The sequence below is a fragment of the Trichoplax adhaerens genome, genomic scaffold (genome assembly GCF_000150275.1).
Source record: "Trichoplax adhaerens TRIADscaffold_1 genomic scaffold, whole genome shotgun sequence".
Lineage (NCBI taxonomy): Eukaryota > Metazoa > Placozoa > Uniplacotomia > Trichoplacea > Trichoplacidae > Trichoplax > Trichoplax adhaerens.
The window spans coordinates 1,750,526-1,773,035 of NW_002060943.1; the positions used below are offsets into that span (position 1 = coordinate 1,750,526).

Genomic DNA, 22,510 nt, shown 5'->3' on the forward strand with positions numbered 1-22,510 from the left:
GTACTGGCCAGGCTGACGAATGATGTAAAAGAATACAAAAGATATACAGTGCAAAAAACACAATATTAGCCATATTGTCTAGTCTATAGGCGAGAATTGAGCATTGTTTCTCTCACCACTTTCATCACTCTTCTGTATGTTACACCCACTAAAGCCTGATTACTGGCCTTGTTTAGCCTTGATAGAAGAATGGTAATTGTACTGCAGCCCCTTTCCTTTCCAATTCTTCATTTGAATTGCTGTTTCCATGTCTCGTCGATCGATGATCCTTTCATTGAATGGCAATAAAGAAGGGCATAGATCATCCGCTTTCAATAGGAAACTCTTTCGTTACTAGATGATGTTTTGTAGGCTAGATTGTAGCCTGTCCGTATAAGTGTTTATTGTTACTGAAAAGTAGAAGAACTGATTGTGTAATAGAGTCAAATTGAACAAGAAATTCAAGCTTTGTCATCTTCCTTTTGGACGCTTGAAAAACATAACTATACCATACAGTAAATCACTTGCAGTGATTGCACATACCGTATATTGTCATTTTAATTTATGCCTGTATTCATGCAGTACAGAGACTTCCGCTACTGCTTTGAAATCCCCTAGCCTCAGTACAATAATACTCTTAACCACGGGCAAATGTAATCCAATAACAGTAGAATGGCAGTGGCATACCCTCATCTCCCGATACAGAATTAGAAAATGCCGAAACTCGAAACCAACCAACAGTTGATGGCAACTACTGCAAAGAAAGACTTCCTACTTCAGAGTAGTAAAATGCCATACAAACGTGGAATCGATCATGCAGACAAAGAAGGGAATGTTTGTTCCTGATCGTGTAGGCCATTGTCATCCAACAAAGGAACTAGACCACGAACTGCGATTAGCAAATATGTCCTTTGATTTACTTAACCAAATGTTTGCGTTGAAATTTTTTCTTTTTTCGCCATCTAAATTGAAATTACTAATCCCCTCTACCCTTTCTCCATGTCCACTTTGAAAAGGGAAAGTGTGACAGCAGTGATGGCAAGTGACACATTACTACATGTTGAATAACTGTCCAAAAAATTGAAGTAGTCTACTCAAGAGTGGACACTTGACAGTCATGATGCCAATATGTTGGAAATATTAAAATGATCACTTTTTTCAATCAAACCACAGTATATGTTATATGGACATGAATATGATTTTAAATAAATTGCTACTCTAATTTTCTTCAAAGTTGTTGCGATTACCTGCATCAAAAAATTGAGTACTGAATTGTGCATGGGTGTATTGAAAGGGATGACACAAGGTTGTCCCTGCTCTGTTCATGGACAAAAAATGCTTTAACTCTTAATTGAATGAATGCCTTTTACTTGAAGACGCCTTTTAAACCGATATTTTCAATCAAATGTTGCTAGATAGATTGCCAAGGAGACACAGCGAATACTACAGTAAACTGTAATAGGTTTGAACGTTTTTACCACCGCAAGATGTGGTGTCCAGGTTAACATTATCCAACGTAGAATTGAAAATTACATAAAAGGAACTGACAAACCTGAATTAGATACACGTTAGCTGCTACAGAAGGTAGTCTGTCTAGCAAGAGATACTGTCGGCGGGAAAAAACGTGATTGGGAAATGCAACGGAATTGAACTCCGTGTGAAGGGTGTTTAATCGTGATTGACTAGGGTGGGGGGGGGGGCAATTTCAACATTATACAGAAGTAGTGTGTTTTAAAAATATGGTAATTCCAGGGATTACTAAAAGAGGAAAGATTCAAGCGATATACAGTAGTATGCAGTAAAGAACTGTGACGTAAAATACTATACTGTAGTCGGTTTTTGCGAATAAAGTAAATGCAGATTATATTGTGGTTGGTACGATCAAGGTATGTATAAACTATTCGCACAACGTATAACATTAGAGTCTTGCTCTAATTGAACATCCAATAGAATTGAATCCAGGAGATTGCGAATCTAGGGGTTAATATAGCGAAAATTCGAATGATAGAAATAACACAGGGACTTTAACGGTAATGCTTTTTCTTACTTTCATTGATTTCGATATGATCAGTTTTTCGAACATTCTATTGCTGTATGAGGTCATTTATCCTGTTCAAATCCGTTCTTATCTTATCTAATTATGTTTTAATTTAAATGTACTACAATACAAATGCACATATAGAATACAAGACTATGCTAAGAGCCTTACTAGAGCAAATGATATTTAATCTACTTTAACTAATTCATGGCAACTAAAACCCATTCATTACAGGTACATATTAATTAAGTTATAGTAAGTCGTAAATTAGTTAAAATAGATTAAACGCAATTCGTTCTATAATCATTCCAATGCTACTATTGATTCATTTCGTGGTATAGGTACGCTCGATATTAGCGTACAACTCATGATATTATCATTGAACTATTTTCTAGCGAACTCTTTTTATGTTAACAATTGATGATGTTTAGCACTTAAGATAAAGATTGGTTATATAGTATCCATGCGTATGAAGAGTAGAGGAGATATAATAATTAGCAACAGTTGTGCAAATCAATGAAAAGGTAATCATAATTATTGAAGCTTTGCTACTAAATTCTCCAAGTGCTTGTATTTTTGTCGACTTTCTTCCTCATGGTGCTCGTTTTAGATCAGTTTTTAACGGTGTCACGGCTTCTCTCAAAATTATCAGAGAAGAAGAAAAGAATACAAACCCATTCTTCTTCTATTAGATTCTTGAAAAGCTCCTGATGTATCTACATTACTACTGAAAAAATCTTTCCTATTTACCACATTGCCCGTTAGTTCATTTAGACAATACAACTTGTAAGCCAGAAATAAAATAGGTGACCAATAAACTTGTTACCATTCTTATTTTCTATGGAGTCCAATTATTCATTCATTTTGAACGGGTTTATTCTGCTAGTTACAGCTCACAAATATACTGCAAGAGACAGTGAAGCTACTACAACCGGTATAGCCAAAGATGACTAGAATCCTTGGTATAACTTATGCGAATAAATTATTACAGTATTGCCTCTATTTTTTGGCTCACATCCTACTGTAAATTAAGGAGAAATTGCCATCATATGAGGTAATATTAGACTTGATCTCTGTTACTTAAGATTATTTTTGGTCATGGTTCTCTATCAGCTGCTTAATACATGTTAATAAAGATGACCATATGCAAGCCAGTCCCGGTATTACTATAAACTGCTGAAAGTTGATATGCGAAGACCGACAAGATGATAAAATTTTATTTTTGAAATTTCCATAGTCTACTGCAAGTTTATGTACTATGTACAGTATGCATGTGAAGGCAAGGTAATCACTCTCAACATTTAATTAATTTGATTCCATGCTCACTATTTTCAATTTTATGCGTCTTATATGGTTAGACTAGTGGAGATTATACAATGTGCACTTATCCAAAGTACCAGATTTAAGCTATCGTGGATTACTGTACGACTACTTACTGTAATCGGTGTCGGTGAAATGGGAACATCTTTATTAATATACAGTATACTCAACTATCATATCGTATCAGTATCCGATTGATTAATTTGATAAAAAAGTAATTCTGGAAATTAAAAACTGTTGCCAGCGTTAATTTACGGTACAGCAGTTGCATAATCTCCATGCTGCAACATTTTTATACTGGATTTTCGATTTTTTAAACATAAAGTTTCAAGCCATGCTAGTCCCTAATCATGATTATGATAAACTTAACATAATATAAAATTTATGGAAAGTGTGCACAGTAAGTTAATAGAGATTGATTTCATTGATGCTAGCCTATAATTAATCTGAAGCTAGGCGATGATTTAAATAATAATACCAAGATAATTGTAAGCAATACTGAGCGTAATATAATTGTGAAGTGAGATTTCGGTAGATGTTTTACAAACTGTAAATACTTTCAATCTAGTCACCAGTGGATCACAAAACGAATAAAAAGCTTTCAAGGTGCCGTAGTACTATTTCTATCAGACATCAAACCGTGAATTACGTACAACTGTGCTGTAAATGCTTTATTCATAACTCAATCAATTTTTTGGGATTAGCTTTGCCATCTACTCTTGAGACAGAAGAATTCACATAGTAATGTTTCGTATTATTTAATAGCTACTACTAGCAACCATTGCTGCTCATATCTTCGAGAACAAATTTTACTCATGTTATACGTATATCTTAAAGGCAATCCTTATAACTTGCAGTACTAATTCACTTTTATTCGATTGAAGACCTGGACTGTTAGTGGACTATTTTATATATCTGTAATCGTGACAACCTTCATATACATGCATCAAATACTAGTAAGACTAATTGCTATACATAATATTTGAAAATCTAGAAAAATAAAGAATTAGATCTCGAAAAGTAACGATTCCTATACGAATTCTATAGTTGTGGAGTATCGTTCTAGAAAGCGAGAATACAAAATTACAAAACTAGAAGTTGATATATTCGCTGTATAGAATAAATTCATATTCATCTTAAACCTTAAGGACATTCCCAGAGATCTCTTGTTATATCTATCCATAAATATTATCTCAGTGAGCATTTGTCATTCTGTAATCAAATGATTATGTCTTGTCGTAGTTAATATTACTAACAAATATTCTAGGGCGCAAAAACAATTGCAGTACCTATATAAGCGTATTTCATTATAATTTTTGGTGTTGACGTCGCTCACAGTACGTAAATAGCTAGCTAGCTAATCAAATAATGTAAAGTCAATCTTATGCAATTCTTATTTTAACTGCCAGCGCTATTTTAAATTTCATCATTCCATCAAATGCAAAGGTGAAAAAATTTGATATTTTAACTATGACCTTCAGTTCAATTTGATTTAGTACGGTGAATTATATAGGCCACTGGCATTCTCCTTTTACGATTGACACGATATTTCGTGAAGGAATAGCGACTAGCACTAGTCTATTATAAAGTACAATGTAAATTTTACATTTTGTTAAAATATATACTAAATCTACAGTATAGGTTATCGCGAAGTACAGTATAAAAATTTAATCTTGATAATTACACATTATAGCTAATTGATATTAAAATGCTATATCTTACAATTAGCACTTAGGTGCAATCGTCCTCGTATGTAACGCTTTTTAGACTATGGACTTCAAGAAAAGTATTTATATCGATCAAATATTTTCAGCAAATATGTCACACAATGTAAATAAGCTTAATTATATTAGCTGATAGACGATGGAAATGATGGATTTATCCTGATTTAAGTTCAATCCCTATTCCGAATTTCGTCAAAAGTAGTTAAACGGTATAGCAATTATCTAATAACACGGTACAATCGATAAACATACAAATTTATTTCGTACAGAAAAAATCATTTTCACGATTCTATTATAATGGCTTACCGCCTTTACATAGCAATAAACTTCATGTGCAACTTAAAAAATGCATACTGTTAAATTATGTTGTAGCTATATAGCTAGTAAATACTCGAAAATGATGTTATAACATCAGTATAATGTTTAAGATCGCTTCTTGAATCAATTATTTTCTGTGAATGCTTACAATCTAGTTAAAATATTGTGCCAGCACGGTATAGCTATTAGACAATAACCGTATATTTGTTACTTTGTTGTCATTAAGATTATTCTGCAAATTGAATATTTTTTATATTGATATTGCATAAACTGCACTACCTGCATAATTTAGTCAATAGCTAAATAAAGAATGATTTATAGACAGTTATGCACTCGTACTTTATCGTATACCAGAAGGTATAAACGTTTTAGTATCATGATTGCCATAAAAGATTGCATATATGATTGTGAATATCTGCGTTGAAACGTACAATCAAATGTAATCAATCTACACAGCCATTTTTCTAGCACATAAAACCTTCACATATTTTTTTTACGGTATTTTAGAAAATAAATGTTTACTTTAATAAATGACTACTTTAGTACACTTCTATACTATATAATATGTTTTAAACTTAGCTAAAAGGAATAATCGATATCACAATAAAAAATTCCTAGCATCCAATCACTTACCAACAATGTTGTCAATCATAGCAAAATCCATAGCTCCCATAACTTAGATATACATAGTAATTCAAAAATATACATTGCCTAAGTATAATAAGAAGCGTAAAGTTTTCGTATCGATATTAACTTTACGAATACTTTTTCGCGTAACAGCTGTGCTTAATACTTTGTATTAGCTTTCTCTATTAAATATATTCCATAGTCTGATAATTTACGTATATGAAATCCACATATGCTCGTAATACAGTTTTATCATTACATTACCATATTACATGACCAAGCATAGTATCATAGATTCTATAAACATGCTAAAATTAAAATAGTATTCATGGATTGTTTGATTATACAATAAAGCTTATTCTTAGTCTACCTACATTATGGTATCAACAAAATAATCTTTCAGTATACTGTACAGTGTTCAACATTATGTTACAACGAGCAGGCGCTAAATCGATAATTCGATTATTAAAGGCATATGTAGGCAGGGAAGCCTAACACCAAATAGTCCAAGATATCTCTCAAAACTCGAGATGTGGATAGGGATACTAATATAAAATGAAACGATGTTGTCAACACCAATTAGAAGCTGCTAATCTTTAAATATCACAGTTACTCTTCTAAGCAACTTGCTAGAACTTTGATATTTCCTTGATAATCCGCAGTAACTACAACTTCTCCATCGTATAGTTCGAGTACATTTAGAAACTGCATCGCCATGCTGGGCACAGGAACAAAAACGGCGCTAGTAACAATTGCGGTATGGGCTAAAGCAAAATAAACGGAATTTATAATGGCATTGTAACATAAATTATACTGTTAAGTTGATTATATAAAATAAAACCTTGAAAACTTTCAAAACAGTCATTACGGTCGCGTCTGGAAGATGATTTTGCATAATCATGGTACGTCTTCCAGGTATAAACGAAGTAATCCTCTGATCCACACACTATTGATTCACCGCTTTGACTAAATTTAATAATTGCATAGAACTGGCGTCAATGCTAGATTTTGTGTACGAAAAAAACTACTGTATTTTAAACTATGACTAAATTTAGGCAAAGATGTCGTATCATTAATTGAAATAGCAAGATTACTTGAAGCTAGCTCTTATCTGACTACTAGTGTTCAGACATCCTTTGTATTTGCAGGTCATTTTAAAATCTTTTAAATCGTATAGTCGAATACGAGAGTCATTTGATGTTACAAGAATCTAGCATGAAGTCAATAACATCATTTATGATTATAAGGATCAATTCATAAATATCCTCGCTACTCTAGAAAATAAAGAAGTACCTTATCACTGCCAGGCATAGGTATTATGCCACAGATTTTTCTTCCTTTTGAATTTCGCCCCCTTGAGGATCGAACATGGATTTGGGTATGATATTTCAATTGCTAGTACGGTAATAAGATACGACGTCAAGATTATCCAATCATAGTAAAACACTTTTCCTAATTTTAAATCTACATTCAATTCACTAACCTCAGTATCGTAAAATATGCATCTTCCATCATAAGTGCCAATAACAGCATATTTACCTCTCTGGCAAAAATTGGTCGCAGTAATCAATTTTGCGGCTGCAATAAAATATAGTCAGAAAAATATTCAATTATGGCACCTGAAGCATATAGTGACGCAAATCTTACATGCATCAATTTCATTCCACATAGCGACTTTCTTTTTAGGGATATTCCATAACCGTAGCTTTCCATCGAATGATCCGCTAAGGAAATAGCGATCGTCCTGAAACATATCAAATTTAATGTTGCTATAGCTGGTTAAGTCGCACGTATAATATATAAACTGCGAAAAAATTTTTGAAAATTACAAACCAAGGGATGAAAGGCTATAGCAGCTACAAAGTCAGTATGAAGAAAACAACAAAGACACTCTTTTTGGGATACATGCCAGAGTCTATGCGGTTACAACAAGTTGATAAAATTACTAGATAATTATTGCAACATTATTAATTCAATATCATATGCTTTTCATAAAGACATACCTAACAGATTTATCCATTGAAGACGATAGCAAAAAATAATTACGCGACCAAGAGAGATCTAGAATATCAGCAGTGTGCCCATTAAATATGCATAAAGGTTTACCAAGAAATGGGCCTTCTTCTAATGATCCTTGAGTCTAAGGGTATGTTATAAATACAGTGAAAGTAGTTTAGTATTTGAATCTACTACGCAAAAAAGTTGATCAGAGGCGCCTAAATAACAACAAATATTGTACCGGTTGACTTGTACTAGTTTTTTTCTTAGGTTTCTTTTGATCTATCAAAAATTGCATAAATCATGGAAGAAATCTTGCATTAATCTGAGTACCTTCAGAATTTAGATTATAGACGAAAATTAGGCAATTACAAAGTATTACTATAATGGTTACTTGGTAACATCTCTTTGAAGTATTCCGAACAAATTTTTAAAACCCAAATTCGCTACAAAGGAAATCATATAAGCAAAAATCAGCTCAATGCTCCAAAGATCTACCAGTAGCTCAGAATGAATTTAAAATTAAATATTATATTAGAAATGCTATGATTCTGCCAGTACCACTACTGTATCTTGACCACCGCTCGCCTATAAATTTTAAACAAATATCGAATGGTTAATGGACCAAGGTGTCTAAATTTTTAAAGTACGGAATTAAGGACTAGAGGTAAAGCTTACTAGTAACTTGCCACAATTGGAAAAACTCATTGTCCATATTGGTCCCTAATGATAAGAAGAGCATAGTAACTTCTAATTATGATACAGCTTATATTATAAAAGAACAAAATTATGTCTAGATGCCAGTACCGTATGCTCTCCGCTTAAATCTTGCAGTAACTTCGTATTAGAAAATTCATATGGTCCTTTATGATGGGATGCAGCTTTATACTGTAATATACATTTACGCCGTCACTATAATCAGTCGTCTCGCACAAGTGAAGTGGTAAGAACTGCGTGTTTTTATATAAGTAGTAAAATGATCATACATTTCGCTAAAATTGGGCTAATATATAATCGCTGATTGACGATACCTTTATTTGCTGGGTATGATCACTTTGAACGTTTACTTCATCGTCTTCTTCCTTCTGACCTATAATTCCAATAGAGAAGCAAAGTAATTTCAGCAGCGATGTTATAGAAATAAAGAATAAAAATTTACAAACCATCATCTCCTTTCTTCTTTCTTTTAGTTCTCCTTCCTAAGAAATGTCTAAATCCTTTTCTAATAAAATTAAGAAGCAAAACGTGTTCTACATCATCAATACGAAGTAAACAATATTATTCAATCAACATGCAAAATGTTACTTTTTCTCCATCGATTTATCTTCCATATCAATTTTATCTTCCTGTTTATCGTCCACTTCTTCCTTTGTTTCTTCCTTTGTTTCTCCCTCACTAAAATTTAAAATAAAAGTGTTAACTTCTTTTATCACATACTGTAGAAACTTATTAGCATCAATCTATCTTACCGAGATAACTCAGAGGTAATCTTCATTATATGCACTGAAAGAGGGTTTGCACCAGTAGGAATATGCTTCTCAGCCTCGCTTAATGGAATTTCGACACCCGTATCTAAGTCCTTTACCATAACACCTTGCAATATTTTCTAATAAATTATGACAATTTAGAAACTTATGCAGTTATCATTTATCTAAAGTTATATCCTAATGTGGATACTAGTATGCGCGTCTAGCATATCAAAGTTTACAGTAAAATAGGAAACTGAAGTCTACCTTTTCACATGGTGGTTCGTGAGGTTTATCCTGCTTCGGTGATGTTGGTTCCGCAGTTTTGACAATTCTAGCACCTTCGAGAGCTGATTCAACAGTCATGTCCCTCTGAACGCGACTAGGTGATGCACTGTCTTCGCTAAGGTGTAAATGTTTCTTTCTCGTGGCCTTTAACAAATCTACGTCATAATATTTATTTAATATGCGTTACGATACATATAATATTCAAATCTACGTACTTGCTTGTACGTTACTTTCGTAAATATCTACGTAAATTGAAGAAACCAAAGACTGTTAATTTATATTATAATTAGGAACAATTTGGTTCGCCGCACCTTCTTTAACAGAGAATTTTTTATCAGGCGTGGTCGGAACGTCATGGCTATTATCCTTACTAGATTTCAATGTGGTATCACCTTGGGTTATCTGCAAAAAAATACAGATAGAGAAACTGATATACTCTAATGCGATGATAAATATAATTGCGCCTAGATTAGAGGAAGCTTCTATCTGTATTACTTTTTAAATAAATTCCAACTTTATTATTAGATAACAATAGTATACTTTAAAAGTAAGATTTACAACATGGATGGAATGCAGTTTGTTTCGCCAATTCATTTAATCGCCGACACATATGGCATGATAGATATGGTATGTACAAGGATACAGGGCAATAAAAAACTTACCTCATCCTTTGATGACACATTTTGAGTCAACCGCATAGACGAAACCTAAGTAACAATTAATAGGTATAAAGTACATGATAACAGGAGCTATCAATCAAGCAACGTGATAACGAGATTATTCCTAGGCTTAAAATCAATTCATAAATTTATCGTGCAAAAACACAACACCTCAGTTTGAGATTGCGATGGCCGCTCGACATTGTTGCTGGTAACTTTACTGGGCTGTTCATCCGATGCCTCACTCCGACTATCTATGTCTTTATTACTACTACTGTCACTACTTGGAGGAAAAGAAATTTTTCGAATTTCTGATTTCTTTGATTCATCGGAAGTGTGACTAGCTCTATCGGAAGAAGATGTCTTTCTCGCATTTAAATCAGGTTGACTTTCTGTTGGTTTGTCAATGTCTAGCGAACTGGTTAAATGTTGCGGCTTACTGGGTACAGACTTGGATTCTTCAGAAGTGGAGCTAGCTCCATCAGAAGATAATGCCTTTTCCATATTTAGATTAAGTTGGCTGTCTATCAGTTTATTCACGTCTGCTGAATTGGCTAAGCGTTGTGGTCTACGAGATACGGTTTCCTCAACTTCATGCTGTTCATCAGTCTCAGCTTGCTTGATATTTTCCGCGGCATCGTCTATACTTAAATCTTTAAATACCGGTAATTCATTCGATGAGCATTGTAAAAAATCAACTAAAATTTCAAATGCTAATAATCGCTTCTACGGACTTTATAATCAACTCATTATTCTACAGAATTTATTTGTTCGTTAGAATACTGAATTTGAATTACCATTGGATGTTCTACTTCCTTTTGTGGATTGTTGGCTAGAAATACTGTCATTATCTGACTGTTCCTATATCACAATGACGTCAAAGCAAATGTAAATGATTATGATGATTGTTATCCTAACTCATAAGAAAGCATCGGTAGCAAAAGTGTACGTACGAATGGTGCATCTTAATTATGTACCATATAAGACATACGAGACTAAATTGTCTAAATATGTAGATCTAATGGAGAATTAGGCATCATTGAAGAAACAGACTGATCCATTATTCATAGCTAGTTAGATATATAGTTTATCTAGGTATAAAACAAGGTATATAAGCCTTTATCGGTGATTCTACCGGTCGTTACAGAATCGATGAAATACTCAACTAATGTTGTACATTAGCGCTAACAAATACAGTACGTAGATTAACATATTAGCGACTCAATACCGTGAGCTACTGTTAATGGAGCTGAGTAATATTAGCTTTGTTAGTAATAAAAATGTAAGTATGTATCCTGGAGGAACCGCATCTGTCAATTCTATGTGTTGTAATGAGTGGATAGATAACTACTTTATAGCTTTCTTCAATTCGTACCACTTCTGGCCATATTGAAAAATAATTTCAAACTTTCGCAATCTTTTCATAAATTATGGTTTACAAAATAAATCTTTACCTTCTTGAAATGTAATATCATGGACTACTACTAGACACTAGAAGTCTATGGTAAAATATCCTGCAATGCAAGGCATTCTTCGACGATTACTTTGATGTAAGAATACTCAGTCTCTATTCAATCAATCAGTGATATATCTATCAGATCGAAAACGACGGTATCGGTTGATTATGAACTCGGATTGAAAGAGTATTCTCCTGTCGATATCGGCTATAATATGTCATAGTGACGTATCCTATTTTGCCAACAATGGCATATTCTCGTATACTGAGGTTAAGCTTAATCCAATATCATTATTCATGGTAAGTTTCAAACCTGCTCTGCTGATGGATCATCAGACACCTTTACAATATTAGTATCTTGATCAACGTTTGCATGATCGGATGATGGAGTCTGGTGAATATCTTGGTCGTCATTATTAGTATCATGATGGTCTTGATCCGCATTTGTATGAATATCGCCATCACTCTTGAAATGATCAGACGATTGATTTTCACCTGTATCCTGATCAGTATTTACATGGCTGGATGATAGATTGTCATTCTTGTCCTTTTCAGTGTCACTGCAAGTATCATTAAGAGCGAGATAATTAGTCTATGCCATTACTGTCTGGGCAGCCACTAGGACTGCATCATACGATTTGAGTTAATAACAGAAAATGTTTAACAGCTATTTCAAGCTAACATTAATTAGAGTCTATTCATGGGCTACTATTCTAATTAGTAGGTGATGTAGTAGCTGTATCCCGGTGGTGCATTGTCAATAAAGCTTTTCTAGTACTCTAGTATCAAAGTGAATTTTAATGAAAGTTAAATTACAAATCCATTCAGTAGAGTGAATAGGCTACGCCTTCTACGCTATAATTTGATTCTTTGACAAAGAAGGACCAATTCTTTTTCTGCGTGACCTAGATATCTTCTACTATATAGAAGTCGCCATCATGGTACTACATGATTTCATCGACTAGATCAGATGGATGTTTTGTTACTGAATACTAACATCGATTCAAACTGAAATGGGACTGCAATGATGAAACTGTACAATATAACGATAGAATCAAGGCAAAAAGCGAAAATTCATCGTCGACGACAGTACAATACTGTCCATGACAACAAGCGAGTCCATGTTTGTCAAGGATCATTCCATCTCTTTGTTTGACAGCAGGTAAAAGCATGGAAAAAACTGCTGATGCTAGCCAAGTTGGGAGTCAAGGCATCATTTCAACGACATGACAGTAGAAGAAAGCAAAAAATGAAAATGGATCGACGATGATCGTCCATGCTTGTCAAGGATCATTGGATCTCTTGGTATGGTAGCAAGTAAAAATAGGCCATCCACTGTTGAGGATTTCTTTATTGTCAATGAAAGTAGAGAGTTTATGGCCAAGGAAGAGGCATTTTTTTTCCTGTCTTGAATCAGTGGATTATGTTGACGTATTATCGCAGTGCTGTAGGGTAGTAGAGAGTATTGAAATGGCGATAAGACGTCCGCAGAACAAACAACGATGCACTCAAATGGATGCGATCCAAGTAGCACTGCTGTCAAAAGACAGGCAATAGCGATTGCTGGAGACTATTTCTTCCATGGTGTATCATGATATAAAATGGGATAAAATCATGTTACGGGGCCGATAGGGGAAAACTGCTTGGTTCTACTGAACGATCAAGGAAGGCAAAGTCTACCTCATCGACTATGCTATCACGTCGTTTAATTAATGTTGAATGCATTCTAATGATAGAAAAGCTATCATTAATCCTAATGTATACTCAATGGAAACAGTTATTTCAGTACATAAACAAAAACATCCATTATTTTGGCTAGTTGGACTTGGCCAACATAGCCATGAATAGAGCAATTAGCCATACTTAGAGCAAATTTTGAGTTCGTCTTCAGCATCGAAAAATTCGTCGGAGCTGCAATCACTCGTCGCCATGTTGAGTGGAGGAGTTGACCGGAGCTGACGTCAATCTTTTGTGTCAGTCGTCCTGTCGAGTCAACTGGTATAGTGTCAAGGCGTTTTTTCCCAGTCTTGCAGAGATGTTGGCTAGTGGGGGATGTGAGGAAATGTCCGGTGGAACCCTTGTCTAAGCTTTCTGTCTATACTTGCTTCTCGATGTTGGACTAGTGGATGGTAGACTGTTGCCTGTTCAGTCATGTTTTCACACTCTACTCAACACCAGTGTCCACGGTGATAAATAGTATGGACAAGAAATAATGTCATGTATGACGGTTGGACTTGTTCTTGTCAGCAACGCTCTATACGACATCATTTATGCTAGCCACGGTTGACAGTTGTCCATCATTCCTCATTTCTGACAATTACAGTAAGGCGTGATGAGTGCAGTAGAAGGAGCGATTTGAGTAGTTGCAAAAGTTATGTCACTACTACAGTGCTACCTAGAATAACAAGTCATCATGATAGGTGACATTCATTTTGGGATGCAAATAGACAGTACAGTACTGTGTACTGTGAAATCGACTGTACTGTACACTGTACACACGACAGTACTGTGTACTGTGAAATAGACAGTGTAAAGTACTGTACGGTCCTACAGCACGGCTATAGTGAAGCGTACTGTACTGCACGGTTATAGTAAACCGTACTACAACTGCAGTACAGTAACTGTCAACCAAAAAATAAAACTCCAAAATAAGTGTGTCTAAATAAATTCATAATTTAATTATTAAAACACTAAAAGGAAAATCACTTAGGAAATAAATTTATTCATTAATATGATATTGGAGGCGGTCACTGTTAGGTTCGATTAGACATGGTTCAGGCTTTAATTCAATGAAAGTGTATCAGGGGAGAGGATCAACTACGTTCGTTAGCAGACAAGTTCTACTGGAGAAGTCGAGAATGCTGACAAGTTTGCTGTCTGGAAGATCTTCAAAGATACTGTCAAAAATATGACGCTCTTTGTAGTTATAGAAATAGAGTCTAGTGTGCCAGTGACGATGATCACGGAACACTACATAGATTGCTGGATTGAAAATAAAAGTAGTAATTTACTCCCGAAATAGCATTTCAATGAAAATTGGATAATTATTGTAGCTGCGAATGCTACGAAAAGTATAAAAGCATGCAACTTTAGATTATTCTGTTAGTTCGTTCTGGAAGTCTTTAGAAGTAGTATTCGGCTAGAGTAGAGCTGTGTGTAGTTAATCTTTGTATAAGATTCAATAAAGCCCTTATTTTTCTAAAATTTGGAATCTCGTGATTGGTATATATCACATGCTATCCTACTGTAACTTCAAAACTCGATGGAAGAATAAAACCTGAATAGAAATCAATCTATGGGCCTTTTTAAGACTAACTCCTAATAAGTTACAAATCCTTCATCGCTGTACGCACTGTACTGTAGTAATGCTTCGCTAATGATGGCAGTACTCTACTCTGTACTGTACACAGGATGTTACCTTTCACTTAATTAATTATCGAAATCTCTCACTCTACTCGTATTGGATGATGGAATGAATTGCAATCATTTGACAGTCAATAAAAAGATACAGTATATCTGAATATTGTGATAATATGTATTGGTCATTTTCTATTCTAGCTACAATATTGAACATTGCTTTTCCTTTCAAGCCTAAGCCATGATAAGTTACTATTTTATCACGTAATACAGCAACTTCAAAGTAGCATCAAAATCGAGTCTTAAGATGAGCATTTGAAGTCCATTTTAGGAAAGAGTTTTCCATAGTTCAACTTCAAAGTAGCATCATGAATTGGTGTTCAAAATCAGCATTATAGCTCTAGTTCATCAAGTATTCTCCATGATACAAAGAGTTTTCTATAGTTCAACTTCAAAGTAGCATAATCAATTGGTGTTCAAAATCAGCATTATAGCTCTAGTTCATCGAGTATTCTCCATGATACAAAGAGTTTTCTATAGTTCAACTTCAAAGTAGCATAATGAATTGGTGCTCAAAATCAGCATTATAGCTCTAGTTCATCCAGTAAGTATTCTCCATGATTCAAAGAGGAAGTTGATAAACAGCGACTGCTAACAAGAAGAGAGAGGAACGGCAAAATCAGTCAAATACGGAGATCGACTATTTTCTCGGTCATTTCAATCCTATCGTCTAGGTACATTAAGCAACATCCGTTGCACTACTTGTTATCAATAATAAAAATAAAGAAAGAACAGAGCATTGCCAGTCTCTCTTGAATTATTAATAATAATATTATTAATGCAGTAGCCATCTTTTGCACAAGCGGTCGATCACAACTTCTACTCTATACTGTATCCTATCCTTCCTCCTTTTTACAAGACGTTGTACTGCTTGACAGATGATGTTACAACACATTATCAATCTTATTTTCTCTTTCCACAGTACAGTAACGGAAGTTCTTTGGCTTGGGTCTCTACAGTACAATGTACTGTAGACTACAGTACAATATAGCATGCAGTACTGTAGAAATTGGACATCAAAGGACACAAAATGCACAAAGATGCGCTATCTTCGCTACTACTACGCATAACAGACTGCGTACAATACAGTATAGTAGGGTAACAAGCTGCGTTTGTTGCTTATCCTGGACGAACTAATCCTGTCTTAACGTGATAAAACTGCCATTGCAGCAAACAATTGGCGCATAGCCTGTTTTCACTGGGACAAGAAAGACTTTCTCTTTTTTTTTTCTCAAAGAAATTTGTAAGTTTTCAAACTATTGCACAAGCACTATCACTTGCTAGTTTACTTCTTCATATTGCTAGATTGATTTTTGTAGCCGCGATAGAAAAGTAAGCAATGCGTAAGGGTGAAAAAAAAGAGTGAAACTATTGAATTTTGTTAGCCGCGTGACTAAAACCCTATCGTCTTTTCAGGGTACGCGCTCGATCGAGCAGTGTCTGTGAAAATTGGCTATTTTCAGATTCAATTAACAATTATTATTGCACCGTGATGAATGGCGAAGAAACTCAAGAAGTAGCCGAAGACGGCACTCGACTTTTTATTGGCGGCCTAAGCTCTGAAGTGGATAATACCAAACTTCGTGAAGCTTTTCAGCAATATGGACGCTTAAGAGAAGGTACAAAGTCGACCAATGTATTCAGTGACGCGCTTTATCTTGCTGAAACCAATTTTTTTTTTTTCCCCTTTGCATCATCAAGTGTAGTACTGTAGTGTTGAACAACGTTGGAAATAATCCAACGTACAACGTGTAAAGCCATTTGCTTCTCTATCAACACTTAGTTTGATGCTGCTATGCTAACACCCAGTATCTCGTGATTTTAAAAATGAAGACCCTTTTTACTGACAACGGTTGTTCATCTTCTTCCCATTCTGCGATAAAAAAAAAAACTTTTTACTACGGTACAAGCAGCCATATCAAAAATCCCTTCCCGTGAGTACGTTTTTTCTGCTCCATTTTTTTGTATCAAGTTGATCCAGGAAGCGTAATTATAAGTTAAACAAGTCATCATGCTACTGTGCTCCAAATGGATCTGCAGATTCTCGTCTTCAAAGTTGTTCCGTATACTGTAGGTCAACCCGATACAGTAATCCATGATTAAAATGAAGAACGAATCACTAGCGTCCTAATAAATACATGACGTCAGTATTATAGGAAGATGGAAGAAATACTGTAGATTTTTCCTTTTACCTCTATCAGCATTATAAAAATAAAATCGTCACAATAGCGTCCATGTTTGGTAGTGCGCGTACATGAGTCTTAAAAATTGAAAAGTACAGCTGTACCTATGCAAAGCCTGTAAAATAGAATTTTATAAAATAGCAAAGCAATATGACATAGGCTCGTAGTGAAATTCAATCTGTGTAATGACTAACAGTTTTGCTCATTTTTTGAATTGTATAGCGTTCGTAACTGTTGATAGGATGTCGGGTAGATCTCGTGGATTTGGATTTGTGTCGTTTTACGACCCGGAAGATGCACAAGATGCCATTGACCAGATGACTGGCAAGGTAAGCAGTAAACATAATAGACCAGGCAGTTGCTACAGAACATCCTAAGTCCCAATGGACGCTATGTTACTCAACGCGCAACGATTAACCATACTAACAGTAAATTAATTGACGGTCATTTCATTTGTTAATTCTTTTTTTTAATCTAGTAATTTAATACCAGCATCGATTAATAGGGATAGTTTTTAGCGAGCACAATCCCTCCCGTAGTAGTCAGCATTCCATCAACTGTAGAAAACAAAAAATTGAATGCCCGCACAGTATTTTGCTCCACTGCAGTAATTGTTTTATACAGTAAAGAGTAAAAAGTATTCATGCTAGCGAGTAAAACTGCCTAGAACTGTTCCATCTCTCACTACGCCAAATTGGCTATATTTTAGCGCCATTTTGATTTGGAAACTTTTTTTTATGTAGGAGCTATGCGGTCGCAGCATTCGGGTTAGTCATGCTGTAAAACAAACTGATCGAGATTCAGGCAACGGCAGAAGAGGTGGCGGCGGCGGTCGAGGACGAGGTAGAGGTCGTGGTGGTGGCCCCGGAGGTTTCCGTCGTAAGCCATATAGCGATCCTCGTGGAGGACGTGATATGGATCGTGGTGGGCCTAGAGCAGGCGGTCCGCCACAAGATTATAATAATAACTACTACAATAAATATGGTGGAGATAGTGATCGCCAACCGTATTCGAGAGAAAATCGCGATAGTGGTAGTAGTTATCGACCAGAAGCAGCCAGTTATCAACCAGATTACCGAAGTGCTCCTAGCAGCGGCTATGGCACTAGTGCACCCTATAATAAGGAAGAACGATACGGTGGCAGCCAACCCCAAAGTCGTGGCGGATATGGCCAGAGACGTGGTAGTGGTGGACACCGTGGTGGTTATAGAAGTAATGTCCCTTCCAACTCCTATAGCGTAGATGATCGCAGTTCGCAATCTCATGCAGCGGGAATGTATCCTTCACGCGCAAGTGAAGGATATGCCCGCCGTGGCCAACCTTCAACTCCAGCAACTAGTGGTAGTGGTAGTATGGGTGGTGGTGCTGCTGCAGCCGCTGCTGGTGTTGGCGGCGGCTATCGAGGTAGCTGGAAAGATAGCAACGCCAATCGTGGCGATCGTTTCGGAAGAGACAACCCAGCGAGGCAATCTTATCCTGCCCGGCCGGAATACCAATATTGAGGTTTGATCATACTGTAATATAGAAGTGACTGTATCTGCTATTCTAAATCATAGCGTATATATATATATATATATATATACATCTACATTTTAATTCAATTTGCGGTATTGTAGGCTTTAATTATCATTATGTAATCCACTACTGGGTAAGATCACTTTTAGTAATAGAACATATCAAAGTTACATTTGCACTTTCCGTAATAATTTTTGGATTTGGTGTATCTTATATCGCCGATACCTTGTTAATTGACTATTTGCTAGAATAGTAGTAAGACCACTTTAGTCCTTGGAAGATAGTCTTGCCAGTATATTATTGTGCCTGCATTCACCGTTTCCCTCGCCACTTGCAATAATGAGGATATTTCTGTAAGGGTTGCATCTTTCTTTGGTGTATTAACATCTCAATGATACAATTTCACTCTCTAACTATTGGTTTACTACAATCATGAAAGAAGCGCAATGCGACTGTTTACCATTTCTTGCAGTAATTGCCAGCCACTTTTTCACCCCTTATTCAGTTCATCGTATTATAGGCTGGAATATTGATATCACTGCAGTAGTTCATAATGAACTAATACGAAAAAATTTTAGGAAAAGGCGAATGCATGAAAGCAAATGTTCTACCATTATGAAACTTTAACAATTTATATCAATCAATCGCCTATGCTCAGATCTTAAACCCTTGCATGCATTTACCTACAGCTCGTTATTGAAATTGCCGATGATCTTGCAACAGTGTCTGCAAAAGAATGAGTTCTCTATTTCATTGAGTGCATTATATTATCCTCCACATATGATAAACGCTACACTCTTTAAGCGGAAGCCAATGTTAACAGATGATTGCTTTATTGAAATGTTGGTAATATAACTACTTTGAGGTGTCAATCTCGTTTATTCACTTAAGTTTCAATATTGTTCATGACCGCCTGCTTAGATTGCGTATCAATTGTATGTATATGTATTGCCCATGGTATTAGAGTAGTTCTTCATCGTTGATGTTACGCTAACAGCAATCTGCAGTTTAAGATCAGAACTATTACACATCTTAATGCATGTACAACATTGCATACACGATGATCACTAAAACCTATGACGACTTATCCAAAAGTACCTACTACCGATATGGAAATAACTTTTTTAAGATACCATAATAAAAGAGTTTTATATCATCTGCCCCAAACTCTTTTGCCTCAGCAGCCCGTATGAGTAGCAGTAATGTGGCCAAATAACCGACCGCATTGTACCTTTGCAAATTAACTGAATTTGATCTTAAAGTAGACAGAGTCGATGCGTTAGTTTATAATGAGTTTAACTGAATTTGATTTTAAAGTAGACAGAATCGATATATTAGTTTATAATGAGTTATAAATATGGATTTACCGAGTTTACCTACTACTTCCTATCAGTCGACAGAAATGTGCACAACTTACGAGAGTTAACACCCAAACCGATAAAACGCTCTATGAACTACTTGTATACCTGTAAAGATTGCAATACTGTCTACATTGTAACTTTCTGAAAGCAATTTTTTGTCCTGTTAGCTTTTACCACGACTGACACGTTTTGTACGTGATTAGCAAGAAGAAACTTTGGTCGTACCATAAACTTTCGTTAATCCTGACAATCCTAACCTGTCTCGGATGATATTATTTCGAAAGTATCCCATTAACTTAAACTAGCGAGAAATTGTTTCATTATTGTAATTAGTTACCATAATTCTCCAGTAGATAATTTTGTATTTGCTTCCTGCTGATGTGTCACAATTTTATGTGGCAACTTTTCATGTACAAGTACCTCTAAATAGGCTTTAGCGTTACATCTCTTTGATGTAAGTTATGTACACTACTATGAATCTTATGCATATTACAAACTTTTCCGTTCTTGCCTATTGGATGAGCTATATATAATACGTTGATTTTCGAAGAAGAAGAAGCTTGAGATTGACAGTGTCTGAGCTTGAAGACTAACGACTTTCAAAATGCAGAGTTTTCTGAATTTTCGAAACGTTGAATATTTAACAACTAAATTTTTAAGCTTATGACGAATAAATTGCAGATTGACTGTCTTTGTCTTGCAACACTGCTATATCAAATCCATATGCCATTCTTGTGAGCTTTATAATAACACCATTTCAAGTAAACTGACGAGAAAAGGTCAAGAGCGTATCGATATATTGATACTTAGCGTGATTCTTGTGTGATGTTTCTAAAAACTCTTAATTTTCGTAATTGTAATTTCAATCGACGGCATCAATTTAGTTGATAACTTGAGAATGTATACCGATTTGTTATGGATATAGTAGTAGTAATAATGACAATGTGATCTAATCTCTATAAATTGCTGCACTATTTGATATGTATGTCGTGCGCCATCATGCTCAAGTTAAACGAATTCTTCGAAGATCTATGCATATTTGTTGTAGCTGTGATACTATGCTGATACCTTACGCCTACATTGTACAGATTGTCATCAGTAATTTAACTTAGTCTAAGAGAGCAGATCCGGTTCCGTGTTAGCAATTTCTAGAGTTCATCTGATAGTGAAACGGTGCTGCCGACAAAAATAAATGAATGTCTCACTTAATCTCATAGAATGACTGGCATCAATCTGAAATGCAATTGAAACGTATGATAGGGACCTGTACATGCGGTGTGAAGCAGATCTTGCTGATATATACATATATCTTATCTCATGAAGACCTCTTAATTAATTATCAATAGATAAATTCACGTGTAATTACAGCTTTTAAACGGTAGCAGCTTCGCACGGTACAGTCGTAAAATCACTTTTATTTGAGGAGAGGATACTAGTATGCACAATGCAGCCTCGTACAAGTTTTGCGTTGAATATATATTATAATAATGCAAGGAAGCCAATCCGACTTTGAAAATCAACTAGTTAGAAGTGATAGTGATGCGAGCACACCCAGTAAAATTATTTATCAGATGCTAGCATCCGGACGTGAGTTAATCAAACTTTGATCAATGCTATTAATAAGCACTCCAGAACATATCGAATTGATATGATAATTGAACAGAAAATTAATACCTTGTGTTGTAAAACTTTTTCGAGTGTGCGATTACTAAGGACTTTCAACAAGCTTTAATAGATAGCGATGACGTATTGGTTAAATTAAGGACTACTTTGTCTGCTTTCATTATAAACGTCTAGTAGAACTGTGTAATACAGTAAATCACATCGTCGCTGTAGGTATTCAAGTTAAATAAACTGATTATATTATAAAATTGAATCTTTGTCGGACTTCTTTGTGTAGCACAAGTTGAATATTTTAGATAATATGCCGGTAGACTATACCGAATAACCTTTACTCATGTATAGCATGATTTTAAGGTGTTGAAAGATAACTTTCTTGCAGTGTTTTATGGCCAGATAAATGATAATGAAGCGATACTTTAGAATAAATACTACGATCACATCGTAGGTAAGTTAGTAGCTGTTCACACAACTAAACTTAGTACCATTTTGAGTCTTAATTGAGTATTTCCAAATAAAGACTCAAAATGGTACTATCTTG

General features: G+C 35.2%; 3 protein-coding genes across 3 annotated transcripts; 2 read left to right on the plus strand and 1 right to left on the minus strand.

The window, feature by feature from the left end:
- Positions 1–693: 693 nt before the first annotated feature.
- On the plus strand, positions 694–2,709 carry TRIADDRAFT_51416 (uncharacterized protein; the record flags this gene model as incomplete). The annotated part of the gene is made up of 3 exons (XM_002107638.1): positions 694–813; positions 1,812–1,865; positions 2,542–2,709. The coding sequence occupies 3 exons, from the start codon at positions 694–696 to the stop codon at positions 2,707–2,709; spliced, it is 342 nt and encodes a 113-aa protein (XP_002107674.1).
- A 3,906-nt stretch (positions 2,710–6,615) lies between these two features.
- Positions 6,616–8,898, minus strand: TRIADDRAFT_20246 (uncharacterized protein; the record flags this gene model as incomplete). The annotated part of the gene is made up of 13 exons (XM_002108438.1): positions 6,616–6,770; positions 6,848–6,972; positions 7,101–7,216; positions 7,300–7,401; positions 7,490–7,584; positions 7,654–7,750; positions 7,840–7,921; positions 8,010–8,146; positions 8,200–8,269; positions 8,377–8,450; positions 8,566–8,592; positions 8,683–8,727; positions 8,812–8,898. Coding segments are annotated over 13 exons (1,212 nt in total), but the record flags the coding sequence as incomplete, so codon positions are not given.
- Positions 8,899–16,782: 7,884 nt separating this feature from the next.
- Positions 16,783–18,975, plus strand: TRIADDRAFT_51418 (expressed hypothetical protein; the record flags this gene model as incomplete). Its single annotated transcript, XM_002107639.1, has 3 exons — positions 16,783–16,909; positions 17,696–17,802; positions 18,217–18,975. 3 exons carry the CDS (start codon positions 16,783–16,785, stop codon positions 18,973–18,975), a joined length of 993 nt encoding a protein of 330 aa, XP_002107675.1.
- Positions 18,976–22,510: the final 3,535 nt, after the last annotated feature.